At 41.8% G+C, this 21,090-nt stretch overlaps 1 protein-coding gene and 1 long non-coding RNA gene across 8 annotated transcripts in view; one reads left to right on the top strand and one right to left on the bottom strand.

The window, feature by feature from the left end:
* Positions 1–21,090, top strand: part of SPECC1L (sperm antigen with calponin homology and coiled-coil domains 1 like) — a 150,883-nt gene that overhangs the window by 87,619 nt on the left and 42,174 nt on the right. For all 7 annotated transcript variants that reach the window (XM_033232726.1, XM_033232722.1, XM_033232721.1 and 4 more), the window contains 3 exons: positions 10,544–10,627; positions 13,342–13,498; positions 17,398–17,500. In XM_033232726.1, the coding sequence (XP_033088617.1) occupies positions 10,544–10,627; positions 13,342–13,498; positions 17,398–17,500 (344 nt within the window). The remainder of the gene's footprint in view (positions 1–10,543; positions 10,628–13,341; positions 13,499–17,397; positions 17,501–21,090) is intronic.
* Positions 8,097–19,848, bottom strand: LOC117095906. The gene is made up of 4 exons (XR_004442235.1): positions 19,836–19,848; positions 16,429–16,431; positions 8,449–8,458; positions 8,097–8,202 (listed from the first exon to the last, which is right to left on the bottom strand). It is a non-coding gene; the product is annotated as an uncharacterized LOC117095906 (long non-coding RNA).

Below are 21,090 nucleotides of genomic sequence, written 5' to 3'. Positions count from 1 at the left end.
TAACTAACCTACAGAATTTATTTGGATTTTACCAGTTTTTCCACTAATGTCCTTTTTAAATTCTTGGATCAAATTGAGGCTCCTACTTTCTATTTAGTTGTCTTATCTCATTAGTCCCCACCAGTCTGCAACTGCTTCTCTCTTTCCCTGTCTCACATGACCTCAATATTTTGAACAATACCTGTCAGTTATCTTGCAGAATGTCTCTTAGTATGGGCTTGTCTGATATTGTCTTCTGATTTAAGTTGAGTTTATGGGTTGTTTTTTTTTTCATTTTTTTGTTTTGTTTTGTTTTTTGAGTTTTTTGAGATAAGGTCTCACTCTGCAACCTCCGCCTCCCGGGTTCAATTCTCATGCTTTAGCCTCCCGAGTAGCTGGGATTACAGGCCTGCATACCACCACACCCAGCTAATTTTTTTGTATTTTTTGGTAGAGGTGGAGTTTCACCATGTTGTCCAGGCTGGCCTTGAACTCCTGACCTCAAGTGATCCGCCCACCTCGGCCTCCCACAGTGTTAATATTACAGTTGTGAGCTACCGTGCCCAGCCTGAGTTTATGTTTTAATGGAAGGGATACTGCAGAGGTGATGTGTCCTTTTCAAGTTATTTTATCAGGAGTACATGAGATTGACGTGTCCTGTTACTTCTGATGTTAAATTAACCTTGTTCACTTGGTTAGGTGATTGTCTGCTAGGAATTAGTAAATATCTTTGTGTTAGTCCATTCTTGGATTACTGTAAAGGAATACATTAGGCTAGGTAATTTATAAAGAAAAGAGGTTTAATTGGCTCACAGTTATGCAGGCTGTATAGGTGGCATGGTGCCAGCATCCGCTAAGCTTCTGGTGAGGCCTCAGGAAGCTTACAGTCATGGTGGAAGATAAATCAGTAGCAGGCATGTCACATGGAGAAAGGGGAAGCATGAAAGAGAGGAGAGAGGTGCTACACACTTTTAAACAACCAGATCTCACAAGGACAGCACCAAGCCATTCATGAGGGATCTGCTCCTATGACCCATAGCTCCCACCAGGCCCACCTCCAACACTGGAGATTACATTTGAGCATGAGATTTGGCGGAGACAGACACCTAAACTATATCAGTTTTGTTCCTTCTTAATCTTTCTCTCACTGATTTCAGCACTTATTTATACATTTTGCCCACAACAGTTACTGTGGTGTTTCAGTGGTGGCTTTCTATTTCCTCATTCCATCTGTAAGGAATTATTTGTATGTATTCTATTGACATCACTCATTTATATTGGTATAGACTCATGGATATTTATTCTTTGGATTATAATCTACTACCATTTTTATTTGTTTTGTTGTCAGGTTATTCCGTCAGTGGCTGTTGAGAGATTTTTCACATTGATTCCTTGTTCTTTCAATGCACCTTCATTCTACCCCTGAAATACTTTCTGGCACCACAAGATGCTCCAGCCCTATCTTGGTTTTTTTTCCTGCACCAGCCCTGGAGTCAACCATTTCTTTAAGGAGTTCTGGTTACTTTTTTTCTTTTCTTTTTTTTTTTGAGACAGAGTCTCACCCTGTCACTGGAGTGCAATGGCGTGATCTCGGCTCACTGCAACCTCCAACCCCCGGGTTCAAGTGATTCTCCTGTCTCAGCCTCTCAAGTACCTGGGATTATAGGTGCGCGCCACCATGCCCAGCTAATTTTTTTGTGTCTTTAGTAGAGACGGGGTTTCACCATGTTGGCCAGGCTGGTCTCGAACTCCTGACCTCGTGATTCACCCACCTCGGCTTCCCATAGTGCTGGGATTACAGGCGTGAGCCACTGCGCCCGGCCTAGTTCTGGTTACTTTTGTTAGAGAATAGTATTTAGAAACCAAGATCCAGGCCAGGTGCAGTGGCTCATGCCTGTAATCATAGCACTTTGGGAGGCCGAGGTGGGCGGATCATGAGGTCAAGAGATCCAGACCATCCTGGCTAACATGGTGAAACCCCGTCTCTACTAAAAATACAAAAATTAGCTGGGCGTGGTGGTGTGCACCTGTAGTCCCAGCTACTCAGGAGGCTGAGGCAGGAGAATTGCTTGAACCTGGGAGGCAGAGGTTGCAGTGAGCCAAGATCGTGTCACTGCACTCCAGCTTGGCAACAGAGTGAGACTCCATCTCAAAAAAAAAAAAAAAAAAGATTCGGGTGCTAGATGTGCTCATTGCTACTGGGGTTTCACAGCCTTTAGTCCCTCTCTGGATAGAACTAGGGAAATTGTATGTGTATGTACCAACCCATGTATATACACTATCTATCCTATCTGTCTGTCTGTCTGTCTACCTACCTACCTACCTATCTTGTCTATCTACCTATCCACCCACCCACCCACCCACCCAACTACCTACCTGTCTACCTATCTTATTTCTCTGTCTGTCTGTCTGCGTATCTATCTATCAAGAACTGTAAGTTTGTACTGATACCTGACTCCAAGCCATCACCAGTGGGTTCATTCCAGAATTTTCCCTTTCCTTGCTTATAACTTCTTTCTTTTGGGGTTGAGAAACCTGGCTCTCATTATCTGCAGTATATTTATTTATTTGTTCAACCTTAATATACATATACAAAGTTACTTAAGCCAGTTCCTTTTTCCCTACTCCCTTCAGTTGGTCTGTCATGGTTTTGTAATGTAGTTAGATTAATTTGTCATAGTCCACATTCTGTTCTCCTCCCCTCCTCTCCCTCCCTCCCCGCTGTTCTTTTTTTTTTTTTTAATTTATATACAGTAAAATTTACACTCTCTGGTATACAGTTTTGTGGGTTTTGACAAACGCATAGCCATTTGTCACACAGCTCTGTACACAAGAGTTCCATCACCCCCAAAATTCCCTCATGCTACCCCTTTGTAGTCAACCCCTACCATACACCCCATTCCCTAGCAACCACTGATATGTTTTTCATCCCTATAGTAGTGCCTTTTCTAGACTATCATATAAATCAAATCATACAGCATACAGCTTTTTTTTTTTTTAAGTCTGGCTTCTCTCACTTGGCAGCATGTTTTTATTTTGCTGTTTTTGGGCAGAGTGTTTTATAAATGTCAGATATAGTTGGTTGTATTGTTCAAGTGTAGGTCTTCTATATTTACTCATTTCTGTCTGCTCGTTTCTAGGAATTACTGAGAGAATAGTCTTGAACTCTGAAAGTCTGGTTGTGGATTTCTGTTTCTCCTTTTAGTTCTATCAGTTTTTGCCTCATGTATCTTAAAGCTCTGTTGGTAGATGCATACCCATTTGGGAATGTGTTATGTCTTCTTAGAGAACTAGCCCCTTTATTTTTATGTTTTTTTTTTTAATCTCTGATAATATCCCTTGTTCTGAAGTCTTTCTTTTCTGATATTGATGTAGCTACTCCAACCTTCTGTTAGTGCTTGCATGGTATATCTTTTTCCATCCTTTTAATTTAATTTAAATATATGTCTTTATATTTAAAGTAAGTTTTTTGTAGACGGTATATAGTTTAGTTTTTCTTTTTTATTCATTCTGACATTTTGTCTTTTAATTGGTGGATTTAGACCATTCTCAGTTAATATGATTATTGTTATGGTGAGATTAAAATCTATCACCTTGTCGTGTTTTGTATTTGACCCATCTGTTCTGTTTCTTTTTCCTGTTTCCGCCTTCTCTTGGGTCCATTGACCATTTGTTATTACTTTGTTTTATCTCCCCTACTGAGTTATTATTTGTATCCATTAAATTCTTTCAGTGGTTGCCTTAGGTTAAGATTTGTCAACCTTGCCCTTATTGGCGTCCACATAACTGTCTGTTGTGGAGGATTGTTTTGTGCATTACAGGAAGTTTAGCAGTATCCCTGCTCTCTACCCACCAGAGTGCCAGTGTCACCCCCATTCCCCAGTTATGACAACCAAAAATGCCTCTAATTTTTGATTGTCACAACTGGGGAAATGGGGGTGATACTCTAATAATCCCCTGGGGGGCAAATTTGCCCACAGTTGAAAACCAGAGATACGGTGAAACAGTTTTATTTGTCTAATTTTAGCAGAGAGATGGAAACTATAAGAGAAAATCAAGTAGGAAATCCTAGCCAATCTTGCATATTATCTGCCTTTTCCCTTCTTAGAGACTTTGTTTCACTTAATATCATGTTTTCAAGGTTCATCCATTTTGTGGCATGAAACAGTTTCCTTTCTTTTTAAGGCTGAGGCTGGAAACTGACTCACACCTGTAATCCCAGCACTCAGGGAGGCCAAGGCAAGAAGATTTCTTGAGCCAAGAAGTTAAGACTAGCCTGAACAACATAGTGAGACTTCATCTCTATAAAAATAATTTTTAAAAAAAGATATATTAATCATAGTTATTTTAAATGCCCTATAGATCCAACGTCTGTGCCATTTGGTTTTATTGATTACTTTGTGTCCTGGTGTAGTGAGCTGGGTATGTTGGCTTTTTCTTGGCTTTTTGTACATTTTACAATTCTTTATTGAAAGCTAGACATCTTACATGGATAGTAGATTGATTTGATGCCTTGAAATGGACACCTCTTTTCTTCTACTTAGGTCTTTAAATGTGGGAGTTTGAGTTAATCTGCTCAGGAGCTGGGCTGGGTTTGAGGTTTGTTGTTGCTGTGATTGCCCTCAGTGCAGAACAGGCTTCCAGTTTCTCCAGTAATACTTTGTGTTTAGAGTGGGGAATAGTTTTCCAGAGGGCTTTTCTTAATGCCTGTTCCAATTTCAGTTTTAGGCTGTAGTTTGCATTTCATCTCAGAACCCTCTTACAATGCTTTCCGCTGAGTTTTCCTATTTATTCATTCACTGAGGGCGTATTTTCCTTTATAATATTGGTCATATTTGTAATAGCTGCTTTTAAGTTCTTTTCTGCTATTTCTAGGACATAGGCCATCTTCAGGTAGGTTTCCATTTCTTTTGAGTATGGCTCATTTTCTTTTTTCTTTGTATGTCTAGTAATTTTGAGTTGTGTCTTGGGTGTAAGGATCACATATTGTAGAGTTTTTTTTGTTCTGTTTTGTTTTGTTTGAGGCAGGGTCTCACTCTATCGCCCAGGCTGGAGTGCAGTGGTGTGATCCTCACTCACTGCAGTGTCGACTTCCTGGGCTCAAGCTGTCCTCCCACGTCAGTTCTCCAAGTAGCTAGGGCTACAGGTGTGCACCACCATGTCCGGCTAATGTTTTTGTAGAGATGGGGTCTTGCTGTGTTGCGCGGCTGGTCTCAAACTCCTGGGCTCATGCTCCTCCTCCTGCCTCAGCTTCCCAGCGTATTGGAATTACAGGTGAGAACCACTACACCTGGCTGAGAGACTTGATTCTATAATGTTCCTCTGCAGAATATTGGTTTTTGTTTTAGCAAGCAGTTAACTTGGCTCACCTCAGACTCCAAACTCCCTGCAACTGAAATACTTGTTCGATTATTTTGTCCATAATTCAGCTCTTTGGAGCATGAGTACTTGTGGACTTCACAAGTCAGTGAAGGATTTGGACAGAGTTTATATACAAACTGTTGGCTCTGTTTTCGTGGCTCTCCCTTTCTGGTATTTTCCCCACACCCTCACTTTCCAACTGCTGTGGTTGTCCCAGGATATGTCGTCTAGTTCTTCAAGACAGTAAGACTGGGTTTTCTACCAAATTTTAGCTGCCCCACTTGGCTTCAGTCAGCAAAAGCTACTATTTTAAAATCTATTTGCCTATAAATTTGATTTGGGAAACGGTAAAGGGAAAACTACCTGTAACTATTTATTTCTGCAATTAGAATTAACTAGCAGACCTAGTATGCCCATGTTACGTATCTGTCTGAAGTAATCAGAATGTATCTCTGTTTATGTTTATCCCTTTATCTGAGCCCTGGATCTGCTCCTCTTGGACTTTCTCACATGCTGTTAACCTTATGTTCTTGATGGATTATTTCCTTCTCCTGTATCTTCAACTTTACCCTCTTTACCGGCTAGCTCCTTTCTGTCATTTAAAAATACATCTTTCCTTTGTTAAGAAGAAAAAAGATCCTCCTTCTCTTGCCCACCAGCTGCTATACTTTCTTCCTTACTCTTGCTCAATTTATCTCCACATCTTTCCTGTCTCCCACTCCCTCCTCAGCACATTCTAATCTTATTTTTGTCCCCAACAGTATATTGAATTAATTGCTGTGACCAAGATTACCAGTAACCTCCATGTCACCAAGTGCACTTCCACGCCATCACCTGTGTGCTTACAGTTTCCAAACGATATATTCACATCAGACTTTTCTTTTGCACTCTCTCTCATTGCCTGGTCCACATCTTTCCCTGGGTATCTCAAAGGGTTCTCAAATTAAGTGTATTCACGTCTCTTCCTTCCATAATCCTCCTCACCTGTCTTACCTCTATATGTGGTACCTCCTTCCTTTTTACCTTCATATCCATCTGTCAGCAAGTCTGTTATTTTCTGCTGCATCAAAGAGCCCTTGAATCTGTGTACGTCACATACTCACTGGTACCACCCAAGTCCAAGTCACCATCATCTCTTACCTGTACACTCTAACTCATTTTCCTGTATAAACCGTTACCCCTCTCCAATCTGCTGCAGCCAGAAAAATGCTAACGTGGTAAAACCTCCATTAGCTCCACTTTGCCAACTAGATAAATTCCAAACACCTTACCCTGGAGTTTGCCTATGTGACTCACACTTGCCTGAGCTGGCCCTCTGGCCTACCTTTGAAGGCTTACCTCACTCTGCTCTTCCCCTCCCTCTGAACATCACCACAGTGCCCTAGATTTCTTTGGGGGTATGCTAAGCACTCAGTTGGGAACACTCTTTTTCTTCTAAGCTCTCCTTTGCCTGCATAAAAACTATTAATTATCCTTCTAATCTCAACTTTGCTGTCATTTCCTGAGGAGACCTTTCCTGTTCTCCCCCTTAAGACCAGGTCACGGTGCCCGCTGTGTTCCCAGAGCCCCTTGTTTTTTTCTTAGCATCCCTCACTTGTAATGACTTTTTGAATGTTTGCTTCTACTCTAGACTCCAAGTTCCATGCGATCAAGTTTGCTGTCTCCTTTCTTTTTTTCTCTGACCTTGGCACCAAGCCAAGTGCCTGGCAAGTAGTGGACACCCAAATGATTTTTGTTTAATGAATGAATAAAGACAAGAATAGCTCCACATGGCAATAGAATAGAATCTGTTACTGTAAATATAATATCTCCTGCCTGCTACACTCAATTGTAATACACTGATCTTATTTCCTGAAGAGAGATAAACCAACAGTTTGACATGAACATGGAAGCCAGCCTACTTAGTAGAGTAGTAAATGAACCTGTGTTTTTACTGTGACAAATGCCTCTGGGCAGATTTGATTCTCACAGTGGAAATACTTCATGAAATGGCAGCAGTCTGGATTGTGGCTGTTAAAATTTAACACAAGTAATTTTTAAAAGAATAACCTATTTGGGTTCTCAGTGCGTTTTTGTGTATTTTCAAAAAGTAAGTGCGGGGCTGTGACAAAGACAGTCTGTCAAATTGAGGCAGACTTGGATCCTTAACCATGCAGTAAGAAACGGACTCAGCCAGCACTGGGCACAAGTATCAGCAATACATTTCATGAACTTTTTTTTGCAATTGTGCCTATAGTGTGCATTGCAAAACTTAGACATGTTTTCATGTAGAGAATGACCAGGGCTTATGCCTGTGTCCATAGCAAGCACCTTGTTTTGATTTATTTGTCTCTTCAACCTTCGTTTTCACTTTCTTAACTTGCTGTGTTTTTCTTTGGGAGACTAAAATTTTTAGGGAAATAACCACAGTTTGAAAATTGTAGAATGGAAAATCTGATTAAATGTAAAACATTGATTTTTGTTTTCTACTATTTCCATGTTCTTTTGACTTTGTTTTGTCTGTCAGATTTTGTGCATAATATACTCTTCCTGTATGGATAAATGCCAACTGCCACCAGAGTTCAGAATTCTGATTGATGCTTGCTGATGGGCTCTTTGCACAGAGATGATGTTTGTTCAAGATAAGAACACTGTAGGGACTCTTAAGCTATATACATCCCATCTTTGTTAAGCTCATCCTTCCACTCCCCTAGGCCTCCAAAGTAGTAAATAATTATAACCAAATGTTCCTCATACCCTTAGAAAATAAATTTTAGCTGGGCTTGGTGGCTCGTGCCTGTAATCCCAGCACTTTGGGAGGCCAAGATTGGAGGATTGCTTTAGCTCAGTAGTTCAAGATTAGCCTAGGCAAGATAGGGAGACCTCATCTCTGCAAAAAATTAGCCAGGAATGATGGTGCATACCTATAGTCCCAGCCCCTCAAGAGGCTGAGGTGGGAAGATCACTTGAGCCTGAGAAGTCAAGGTGGCAGTAGCCAGGATCATGCCACTGCACTCTAGCGTGGGCAGCAGAGCATGGTCCTGTCTTAAAAAAAGAAAGAAAAAAAAATGAGGCTGGGTGCAGTGACTCACTCCTATAATCCCAGCACTTTGGCCAACATGGCAAAACCCTGTCTCTACTGAAAATACAAAAATAAACCTGGTGTGGTGGCAGGTGCCTGTAATCCCTGCTACTCAGGAGGCTGAGGTGGGAAAATCACTTGAACGCAGGAGGCTCAAGAGTTTGAGACCAGCCTGGGCAACATGGTGAAACCTCGTCTCTACAAAAAGTACAAAAATCAGTCAGGTGTGGTGACTCACACCTGTAGTCCCAGCTAGTTGGGAGGCTGAGGCAGGAGGATCACTTGAGCCTGGGAGGCAGAGGTTGCAGCCAACCAAGATTGCGCCACTGCACTTCAGCCTGGACAATAGAGGGAAACCCTGTTCCCCCCGCACCACCAGCCCTCCCAAAAAAACAAAAAACAAACAAAAAATGAAAGAGAGAGAAGAGAAACAGGAAGGAGGAGGAGGAGGAAGAAAAAGAAAAAGAGAAAAGAAATTTTGGAGTGAAGAGTATATGTTATCCTTAAGAGATAGCATGATATGCCATTACTTTTGACATCATTATATTTTTAGGAGGGATCATGTTTAAATTGTCAGTTCTTAAAAAGGATTGGTGGACGTTCTTGGCTGAGAGTCTTCATTACATACAAGGTTTGATGTTTTCTCTTAGCCCAGTCACACACCAGACCCTGACCAGAAAGAACAATTCTGATTGTCCTTGTGACTGCCTCCCTGTGTCCTGGTCTGAAGAGTCTTGTCAGGCTGTAGCCCTAGGTAAGAAGTGTGCAGGAAGAGAGTCAGCAGGGCAACTCTGGTCTGTGTTTGGCGGGTGCTGGCAAGGAAGCAGGTCCCAGGGAAGTGATGTTCAACTGAGACCTGAAGGGTGATCACGTTAGCCAGGATTAGTAGGGAACAGAGGGCCGGGCGCGGTGGCTCAAGCCTGTAATCCCAGCACTTTGGGAGGCCAAGACGGGCGGATCACGAGGTCAGGAGATCGAGACAATCCTGGCAAACACGGTGAAACCCCGTCTCTACTAAAAAAAAAAATACAAAAAATCAGCTGGGCGAGGTGGCGGGCACTTGTAGTCACAGCTACTTGGGAGGCTGAGGCAGGAGAATGGCGTAAACCTGGGAGGCGGAGCTTGCAGTGAGCTGAAATCCGGCCACTGCACTCCAGCCTGGGGGGCAGAGTGAGACTCCATCTCAAAAAAATAAATAAATAAATAAAAGTAGGGAACAGAGGAGGAGGCAGGGGGACAGCTGGTGCCAATGCTCAAGGTACTAAAGGAACTCCCAAGACAGCTTGTATTTAGAGAACAAGGGAGGAGTAGAACAAGCTGAGGCTGCAAATGGAGATGGTCGAAGCAATATCTGATTGTGTCCTTCCCTGAAGGCTCAGAAATGTTTGACACTTCTTTGTTGCCCTCAGACTAAAGTCCACATGTCAGGTAATGAAGGTTTTCCTTAATCAGCCTCATCCTCCTTTAAAGCCTCTTTCTGTGCTGTCCTGTTTGTTTTCCACATACCCCATGTTTTAGCCATACTTGGCCTTTATTCTCTAACTTGAATGTCTTTGTACCTTTCTCTGATTGTTGTCGGCTAAAATATAGTTCCCCACCTCTTTTCAGTAAGGCCCAGCTTAATGTCATTGGTTTTTTTGAAGCGCCTTCCCTGCTGCCTGAAATCAAAGAGAATGTCTTCTCCTCTGTGGTTTGATAATACTTTATTCATTCTGTTACTCTAATTATCCCATCCTGACTTGTCTGTGGTTGTATATATTAATATGTGTAGCTTCCACACTAACTGTAGGCACGTGAAGGCAAAGCTTTTATTTAGTTTGTAGCATAGACCTAGTTGCAGTAGAGGATCTTTGAATTTTGGTGGAATTGCATCAAACAGGTAAGTGGCAGCGTGGGATTTAGAAGTATTCATCTGTGTGGGGCGTCTCATTCCTAGAGATAAAACATTGAATGGAATGTTCAAGTGTGTTCTGTGTATACACGAGTTGTTTTGGATCAACAGACTATGGGAAATTGTTGAAGTTCCCTGGATTGAGAAGGATGAGCTTCAAGATTGAAAGGAGTGCTCACCTTCTTTGTACCTTTATTACTTTAAAGTTCAGCATCAGATTTCTTTATTGGGATCCTTTCTACTTTGTACAGAGCATCTGTTAAGAACATCTTCAACCAGCCGGCCTGCTTCCCTCCCAAGAGTGCCTGCGATGGAAAGTGCCAAGACCCTCTCAGGTGATGACTTTGATCTGAATTTTTTTTTTTTTTTTTGAGACGGAGTCTCACTGTGTCGCCCAGGCTGGAGTGCAGTGGCGCGATCTTGGCTCACTGCAAGCTCCGCCTCCCGGGTTCCAGCCATTCTCCCGCCTCAGCCTCCGAGTAGCTGGGACTACAGGCGCCCGCCACCACGCCCGGCTAGTTTTTTGTATTTTTAGTAGAGACGGGGTTTCACCGTGTTAGCCAGGAGGGTCTCGATCTCCTGACCTCGTGATCCGCCCGCCTCGGCCTCCCAAAGTGCTGGGATTACAGGCTTGAGCCACCGCGCCCGGCCTGATCTGAATTTTTTATTTTTTGTTTTTTAGAGACAGGATCTCAGTATGTTGCCCAGGCTGGTCTCAAACTCCTGGCCACAAGCTATCCTCTCACCTTGGCCTCCCAAAGTGCTGGGATTACAGTTGTGAGCCACTGTGCCCGGCCTAGCTAGGCTTTAAATCAGTGGGAGGTCGGCCGGGCGCGGTGGCTCAAGCCTGTAATCCCAGCACTTTGGGAGGCCGAGACGGGTGGATCACGAGGTCAGGAGATCGAGACCATCTTGGCTAACATGGTGAAACCCCGTCTCTACTAAAAATACAAAAACTAGCCGGGCGAGGTGGCGGGCGCCTGTAGTCCCAGCTACTCAGGAGGCTGAGGCAGGGGAATGGCGTAAAACCCGGGAGGCGGAGCTTGCAGTGAGCTGAGATCCGGCCACTGCGCTCCATTCCGGGCGACAGAGCAAGACTCCGCCTCAAAAACAAAAAAACAAACAAACAAAAAAATCAGTGGGAGGTCCTGTGCTCAGCTAAAATTACCATCCCAAAGCCTTTTTCCGTGTGTGTGTTCTTCAGATTCTTTCTCAGTCTGTTTCCTCTATTTTGTATAAAGTTCTGAGAGGTTTTCTCATCCAGGTTCCTAGCACACCACTTAAAAGAAACTACTGATTTAAGGACTATAAAGAACAGATTGAACGAAAAAGAAAACATAATTATAAAATTATGCCAGAAATATATAAGCATGTCATTTGAAGATCGTATAATAGGAGAAAATATTTGTACCCTTTGGATCTTTAAGGACACTGCTTTACTAATACAGAGTTATATTCTGCTTGTGGTTACCCTAAAATCATTGAGAAAATTTTAGCCAATGAAGCGAGTGGGGGGATGGGGGTGGGGGAAGCAGTTCTCAGTAATCAGGGGAAAACAATTACTGACAGGTAACATTTATTGCATTAAATCAGCCCAGGAATGATAGAGTTAATGGCTCCTGCAGATCCACCTTCTTCTGAGGTGAGAAAGAATCTGAGGTCAGGAACTTTGTCAACTATGTAACTTGTCACTGTACTCAGCCCTGCGTTCTGAGCACCTGGCAATACTCACTGCTGCCTTTAGAAAGCTGCTGTTGTGGATCTGATACCAAAGACTGAAGTGCCTGCTCCCACTCAACGGTTCTCAGAACATTTTGTAATTCTAATAAGGTAGTACAATGTCTTACTATGCCAGACTTCAGTATAGGACTTTTCCAAAAGATTGTTGCTATTTCCCAACAGTTGACTTGATACATTTTGGTTTTCTGTCTTATTGATTTAGTTTTTTAGAATGTGCCCTGAGGCCAGTTGTGGTGGCGCATGCCTGTAAATCCCAGCACTTTGAGAGGCCTAGGTGGGCGGATCACCTGAGGTCAGGAGTTCGAGACCAGCCTAGCCAACATGACAAAAACCTGTCTCTACTGAAAATACAAAAATAAACCTGGCGTGGTGGCAGGCGCCTGTAATCCCAGCTACTCAGGAGGCTGAGGCAGGAGAATCGCTTGAACCCAGGAGGCAGAAGTTGCAGTAAGCCAAGATGCACCACTGCACTCCAGCCTGAGTAACAGAGTGAGATCTCTCTCAAAAAAAAAAAAAAAAAACCAAAGTACCCTGAACTAGCATTACATGTAGCCCTATAATAAAGCATGTGTTTCCTTTCTGTCCCTTTAACAGTGTTTCTGGCTGAATTTAGAAGGTTTGTGTTGTGTGTGTTGGGCAGGGCTGAGTAGTTACAAGTCTGGTTATAATTCACCTTTGGTTTTTAGTTGTATTTGTAATTAAATAGCTGTTTATGTAGTACTCACTATGTACTTGGTAGGTACTGTGAGGGGTATAGAGATGGATAAGGCACACTCCTTGTCTATAAGGAATATGGAGTTCAGTGCATATTTCAACTATGCCTTTTCACAGTTGTTTTCTGTTTGTTTTTTGTTTTTGAGACGGAGTCTCTCTCCTTCTCCCAGGCTGGAGTGCAGAGTGGCGCAGTCTTGGCTTACCACAACCTCCACCACCCCAGTTTAAGCAATTCTCCTGCCCCATCCTCCCATGTAGCTGGGATTACAGGCATGCGCCACCATGCCTGGCTGTTTTTTGTATTTTTAGTAGAGACAGGGTTTCACCATGTTGGCCAGGCTGATCTGGAACTCCAAACCTCAAGTGATCTGCCTACCTCGGCCTCCCAAAGTTCTGGGATTATAGGCATGAGCCACTGCGGCTGGCCTCACAGTTTTTTTAATGGAAAAATAAGAAATACTTTCCCATTATTAGTATTAGTTTTTCCTCCTGTATGGTAATATCTGTTGTTTTGGAATCTTAAAAAAAAAAAAAATCTCAAGAACTCAGTCTAAAATGTTTTTGCTATAAAGTGCATAATGACTATTTCTCACAGTGTCTCGACGAAGTAGTGAAGAAATGAAACGGGACATTTCTGCACAGGAGGGAGCGTCGCCAGCCTCTCTGATGGCTATGGGAACCACGTCTCCACAGCTTTCCCTATCCTCTTCTCCAACGGCATCTGTGACTCCCACCACCCGAAGCCGAATAAGGTAGAGAACAGTAAATATTCATGCATTTCGTGTGTACCTCTCCTGGCCTTTTGACAGTAAATGATCAAGTTGTAAAATGATGGCATTTGAGCACTGTGATATTTCTTTTTCTGTGTGTTGTTTGCTAATCTTTCCTATATCCAGAATTGGGTAAATGATATAGAAGACACTGACAAAGTAAAAGTGATAGCTGTATCTTTTTTTTTTTTTTTAATTAGAGAATGGTTACTTGCAAAAGGAAGTATTATGAATTTAAATACTGAGGAATGGGTGGAGTGTTAGGGAAGGCATCCTCCCAGAAGGTTAGAATTTGAGTGGGGCCTTGAAGGTTGTAGACAGGGAGGGTGGAGGGCATGGTTGGCAAAGTCAGTAACTTGAGGGAATGTACGAAAGGGATGAATAAGTGAGGAGTATGGAGGGGGATGCTGTAGGTAGGTGGTTCTATAAATTCAGTAGAGTGATACAGAAGGCCAGAGGAAGGTATACCTACCATATCAGGGAACAGTAGAAGAAAAGATTGAATAGGCAGGGGATGGCAAAGTGATGGAACTTTTTAAAAGTCAAATTGAGTCACTTTGATGTAATAGAAGCTGTAAAGTGGTGTAAATAAATTATCATGTCTGGATCAGTGTGATAACAGTGGAAAAGAAGTGAAGAGAGGGTTGGACCCGGGAGATTTCTCATAAAGAAAAATGATTTCAGCAACAGATGTTTGTAAAAGGAATGCAAGAATGGATGATATCAAAGATGGCTATATTTGTTTACACTGGGAGTCTGGGAACGTGGAGCTACATTAATAATTGATAAAAAGTACATGAAAATCTAAGTATATTTTATTCATAGTTCTCTTAGGACTAAGATATTAAGAACTTAGGGGGAAATACAGATGTCAGAAATCTAGCATACATTGTTTATAGGGGTGAAGAAAACTGTTGACAAGCATTAAGAAGAATGAAAGGAAGCGGCCGGGTGTGGTGGCTCATGCCTGTATTCCCAGCACTCTGGGAGGCCCAGGTGAGCAGATCACTTGAGGTCAGCAGTTCAAGACCAGCCTGACTAACATGGTGAAAGCTCATCTGTACTAAAAATACAAAAATTAGCCCGATCTGGTTTTATGCACCTGTAGTCCCAGCTATTTGGGAGGCTGAGGCACTAGAATTGCTTGAACCTGGGAGCCAGAGGTTGCAGTGAGCGAGATCGTGCCACTGTACTCCAGCCTGGGCTTCAGAGCGAGACTCTGTTTTTTTTTTTTTTTTTTTTTTTTTTGAGACGGAGTCTCACTCTGTGGCCCGGGCTGGAGTGCAGTGGCTGGATCTCAGCTCACGGCAAGCTCCGTCTCCCGGGTTCACGCCATTCTCCTGCCTCAGCCTCCCGAGTAGCTGGGACTACAGGCGCCCGCCACCTCGCCCGGCTAGTTTTTTGTATTTTTTCTTTTTAGTAGAGACGGGGTTTCACCATGTTAGCCAGGATGGTCTTGATCTCCTGACTTCATGATCCGCCCGCCTCGGCCTCCCATAGTGCTGGGATTACAGGCTTGAGCCACCGCGCCCGGCCGACTCTGTCTTAAAAAAAGAGTCTTGGCCAGGCGCGGTGGCTCATGCCTGTAATCTCAGCACTTTGGGAGGGCGAGGCGGGCGGATCACGAGTCAAGAGATTGAGACCATCCTAGCCAACATGGTGAAACCCCATCTCTACTAAAAATACAAAAAAAAATTAGCCAGGCACGGTGGCGGGCGCCTGTAGTCCCAGCTACTCGGGAGGCTGAGGCAGGAGCATGACGTGAACCCAGGAGGCAGAGCTTGCAGTGAGCCGAGGTTGTGCCACTGCACTCCAGCCTGGGCGACAGAGCGAGACTCCGTCTCAAAAAAAAAAAAAAAGTCTTAAAAAAAGTGAGTTTTATGTAGAGCCATGATAAGTTTTTGTTTTTTGTTTTTGATGTGCCTTTTTGCATCTATTCACATAACTGTGTCATTCTCTTTCCCTGTGTTTAGTGATAGTATAACAAACTTCTTGGAATCCTTTAAAGCAGGCTTCTCCAACCCGCAACCCAGGACAGCTCTGAATGCGACCCAACACAAATTTGTAAACTTCCTGAAAATATTATGAGATTTTTTCTTTTTTGCAATTTTTTTTTTTTTTTTTTTTTTAAGCTTTTCAGCTATTGTTCGTGTCAGTGTGCGTGGCCTAAGACAATTCTTCTACTTCCATTGTGGCCCAGGGAAGCCAAAAGATTGGATGTCCCTGCTTTATTTAAAGCAAAGCAGGAATGTTACAGGTTGGCACACAAAAATGTGTATTTCCTTCAAGGAGGCAGTCTGACTGCAGGTAGAAAAGTAGTATTTTTCCTTTTGGTTCTTAGATCAATAAAAATTGTTACTATTTCAAGGCTCCTGTCAGTTAGAAAAGCTTCTGTTGTAAATGTGTCCTCTTTGATTTCCTAGCATACTTTGGAGGGTAAATGCTAACAGAATAAATATACTGAGGAATACTAAGCTGCTTATAACATACGAACCTTTAGGATATTTATTGGGCTGCTAAGTTCACAGAACATGGGACTAGAGTCTCCACTTTGCTATAATCACTGAAAAATAGGCCAATCTTTTAAGCACAGGCTGCTAGTCAAGCTGAGGTTATATTACACAGCACTCTCTTTCTCTGGGTATTCCTTGGTGTTCTGTTCCACTTCCAAAGTGTGACCAAAAGGGAAGATACGATGCAGAATGAGTAGAATTGTAAGTCTCCCCTGCCCCTTTACCAGGGGTGATTGCAAAACTTTTTTTGATTAAAGGTCTGGCCTAAGGCAGGATATTTATTTTGACTACAAGGCAGTTGACAATGCCATAAAGTACCCTACGTTAGGTTTTTTTTTTTAATGAATCATATGTATAGCCACAGAATTTTAATCCCCCAAACTTCTACAGTGTTTTTACTTACTATCATGTAGTAAACTCTGAAGTTCCTTTAGGGGATAGGGGCCCTGTGTTGTTCACCTTCAGTTACCTACTGCTTGCACATTGCCTGGCACAATAGTGCTCCATAAGGAGATGTTGAATAAGTGAGTTTACAGAGAAATTCCATTTTTGAGCAAGGCAAAAATTCTAACTGCCTAAAATCAAAAAACAGTGTACAACATAGCACTAAATACATCTGAGACATTTCATGGAAGTTATAAATATTGTCCATGTTTATTGCCATTTTTTGTCTGTTTGCTTCCCCCATTGTAGACCCCTTGAAGGCAAGAACTGTTATGCCTTAGAATCCTGCACCTTGCATAACCTTACCCTGTATATTTTATAATAAGTAATTTTTAAAATGATGAGATGATAAAGGACATGAACGGTTATTTTATTATTTTTTGAGACAGTGTCACTCTTGTTGTCCAGGCTGGAGTGCAATGGCGTAATCTCATCTCACTGCAACCTACATCTCAAGGTTTCAAGTGATTCTCCTGCCTCACCCTCCCAAGTAGCTGGGATTGCAGACACCCGCCACCATGCCCAGCTAATTTTTATATTTTTATTAGAGATGGGGTTTCACCATGTTGGCCAGGCTGATCTCGAACTCCTGACCTCAGGTGGTCTCTCTACCTCAGGCTCCCAAAGTGCTGGGATTACAGGCATGAGCCACAGTGCCTGGCGCATTTTATTAATTTTAAATGCACGTTGTACTGTCTTTGCCACTTTCTATGTGGGTGATTAGTATAGAGTCCCTTTCTTCAGTTAGCAGAGAATTCTGACAATAATGCATCTATGGGGCCGTAAACTAAAAATCAAATGTACGAAAAACTATGTCTTGCCTTTGCATTTACATTTCTCCTGTTTAAAAATGCAAACTAAGACTTTTCTCTTACTCTGGTAGCCAAACAAAAAATGTTTCAACTTTGGGTTACTTGTTTTCAGAGAAGAAAGGAAAGACCCTCTCTCAGCATTGGCCAGAGAATATGGAGGATCAAAGAGGAATGCCTTGCTGAAGTGGTGTCAGAAGAAAACAGAAGGCTATCAGGTAATCATATGATTCTTTTGTCCCATGTGAGAGTAATTGCCAAATCAACTGCTGGAGTGTCATAGCTTACTACCTGTCACACATTAGAAATGATAAGTCCTGACCAGGCATGGTGGATCACACCTATAATCCTAACACATCAGGAAGCTGAGGCGGGTGGATCACTTGTGCCCAGGAGTTCAAGCCTGGGCAACATGGCATAATGCTGTCTCTACAAAAATAAAAATAATAATTAGCAGGCATGGTGTTGTGTGCCTGGAGTCCCAGCTACTTGAGAGGCTGAGGTGGGAGGATCACTTGAGCCTGGGAGGCAGAGGCTGCTGTGAGCCGATCAAGAAGAAATGATGAGTCCTATACAGAATGTTAGGAACACATTCTCAGAGTCCAGCCGTAACTTGACTATCACTTGGATGAAGTAAGTTTGTTACCTTTCCACAGCACCCAATATTTCCAGTATTACTCATCTGTTGTAGCACTTTCTTATTTAAGTCCAGGTTAAATGCTTTTTTTAAGTTACATTAAATATAACTTTGGAGAGTGAACTCTAATTCTCCATACAAAAGGGAAACCTGTAGAATTCATCCATTCTGCTAAAAAGTACAATTTCGATTTCTAGTGTCCTCACATACAGTATTAGTTACAGAGATTCTCCCCAGCTTGCAGCTGATACTCTTGATTGCATTTCATACTTGGGCACAAATGCACAGAAGTACAACACAAAAAGGGAATGGAGTTCTATGTTCCTGATCTCTTCACATCAGACCTCACCTCACCAAAATGACATAAAAGGTATAGCTACAACATTAGTATACAAATTTCATGCAAAAGAGGTAATAACGTAGTAGAGGAACAGACTGATTAAGAAGATCTGCCATTAACAGGTCCCTTTTGGGTGAATTTGTGCATGACTTTAAGTGATGATCCTCAACTCATTTAAGATTAAAGAGCCAAGCATATTGCAGTGGACATACAGAAAAGTCATGATAATCATTGAGGATTTACTAAGATTCTCCATGTCTCAGCTTCAAGCCAGTGGCAAGTAAAAAAGAGAAGAGAAAATAATTTTTAAAAAAAGAATCTCCATGCCAGTTTCCGCTGGCTAACAAAGGAGATAAGTAGTGTTGGCAAAGATGCGGAGAAATGGGTAAGCTTATGCTTTGTTGGAGGGGACCTATAAAATGTTGTAACTGCTGTGGAAAATAGTATGGCAATTCCTCAAAAAAGTAAACAATTACTCTGTGATCTGGCAATTCCACTTCTGGGTGTACACCGAAAAGAATTGAAAGCAGAGATTTGGAGAAATATTTTAGGCACACCCATTTTCGTGGCAGTGTTATTCACAGTAGCCAAAAAGTGGAAGCAACCCAAGTGTCCGTCAATAGATGAATGGATCAACAACCTGTGTTATATGATAGAATGGAATACCATTCTTCCTTAAAAAGGAAGGACATTCTTACACATGCTACAACACGATGCACATTGAAGACATTGTGCTAAATGAAACAAGCCATATGCAAAAGGACTAATACTACATGATTCCAATTATATGGAATACCTAGAGTTAGTAATATTTATAGAGACAAAAAGTAGAATGATGGTTGCCAGGGGCTGGGGGAGGGAAAAAAGAAAGGGAGTGGTACACAGTTTAGTTTTACAAAATGAAAAAAGTACCGGAGATGGATGGTGGTGATGGTAGTAGCACAATCATATGAATATACTTAATGCCACTGAACCATGTACTTAAAGATGGTTAAAATGATTTGTTATGTTTATTTACCACAATAATAAAACTCCATTGCAAAAAGGAAAAAAAGAAATGATTGAGATAAAACCAGATAGATAACCAGCAAGGGAATAGGAGACTTGAATAGTACTGTATACTAAGCAGACCTAAAGACATTATACAACACTGCACCCAATAATAGCAGAATACACATTCTTCTCTCAGGTGCACATGGAAGATTGCAGGTTAGGCCCTATGTTAGGTTATAAAACTAGTCTCATTAAATTTAAAAAGACTGAAATTGGCCAGATGCGGTGGCTCATGCCTGTAGTCCCAGTATTTTGGGAGGCCAAGGTAAGAGGATCACTTCAGCCCAGTAGTTTGAGACCAGCCTGGGCAGCCTCAGGAGGCCCTATCTCTACAAAGATCAAAATGAAATAAATGAAAAGATTGAAAGCATGTAAATATTCTTCATTTCTTTCTGATCACAATGAAAGATTAGAAATTAATAGCTGAAGGAAAATTGGAAAATAAGTGAAAATTAAAGCACACACTTTAAATAACCAATACAAAAAATTAATCACAGGGGAAATTAGAAAATACTCCGAGAACAAAAATAAACACAGCATACCAAAATTTATGGGAGGCAGTGAAAGCAGTTCTCAAAGGGATTGATTGATTGATTGATTGATTGATTTAGAGACAGAGTCTTATTCTGTTGCCCTGGCTGGAGTGCACTGGTGCGATCTCGGCTCACTGTTATTCCTAAATAGGTTATTCTTTCTGATGCTGCTATAAATGGAAATGTTTTAATTTACTGTTACTGTAAATGCAAGTGAATTTTGTATATTGATCTTTCGTCTTGCAACTTTTCTGGATTTACTAGTTCCAAGTTTTTATGTGAATTCTTAAAGGTTTTCTAGATATAAGCTGGATGTGATGGCCTACACCTGTAGTCCCAGCTACTCAGGATGTCGACATGGGAGGACTACTTGAGCCCAGAAGTTTGAACCTAGACTGGGCAACATAGTGAGACCCCATCTCTTTAAAAAATCTAGATGTAAATCCCATCATCTGCAAGTAGAGATCATTTTACTTCTTTTCCTATCTGGATGCCTTTTGTTTCTTTTTTTCTTGTCTGTCTTAGCTAGAACTTGCAGAAAAATGTTGAATAGAAATAGTGATAAAGAACATTCTTTCTTGTTCCTGATCTTAAGGGGAAAGCTTTCAGTCTTCACCATTAAGTATAATGTTAAAGCTGTGGGTTTTTCTTTTGTTTTTTTTTTTTTTTTGAGACAGAGTCTCACTCTGTCACCCAGGCTGGAGTGCAGTGGTGTTACCAGCTTACTGCAACCTGTGCCTCCCGGGTTCAAGTGATTCTCATGCTTCAGCCTCCCAAGTAGCTGGGATTACAGGTGTGTGCCACTACACCTGGCCAGTTTTTGTATTAGTTAAAGATGGAGTTTTGCATGTTGTCTAGGCTGGTCTTGAACTCCTGGCCTCAAGTGATCTGCCCGCCTTGGCCTCCCAAAGTACTGGGATTACAGGCATAAGCCACTGTGCCCAGCCAACTGTGGGTTTTCATAGGTACCCTTTCTTAGACTGAGAAAATTACCTTTTATTCCTAGTTTGTTGAATTTTTTAAAATCATAAATGGTTGCTGGATTTTACCAGATGCTTTTACAGTGTGTAGTGAGATGATCATGTGTTTTTCCCCTTTATTCTAACAATATGGTATTAGGAGGCACAAGTCTAATACACTGAAAAATCAAAACATTGCTGAAAGAAATTAAAGAAAATCTAAATAAATGGAAAGACATCCCTTGTTCATGGATTAGAAGTTTTGATACGTGCTGCAACTTGGATG

This window comes from Trachypithecus francoisi, unplaced genomic scaffold, assembly GCF_009764315.1.
Source record: "Trachypithecus francoisi isolate TF-2019V2 unplaced genomic scaffold, Tfra_2.0 Lachesis_group14, whole genome shotgun sequence".
Taxonomy (NCBI): Eukaryota; Metazoa; Chordata; class Mammalia; order Primates; family Cercopithecidae; genus Trachypithecus; species Trachypithecus francoisi.
The sequence above is the reverse complement of the archived record's forward strand: the minus strand, read 5'-3'. Positions and strand labels throughout refer to the sequence as shown.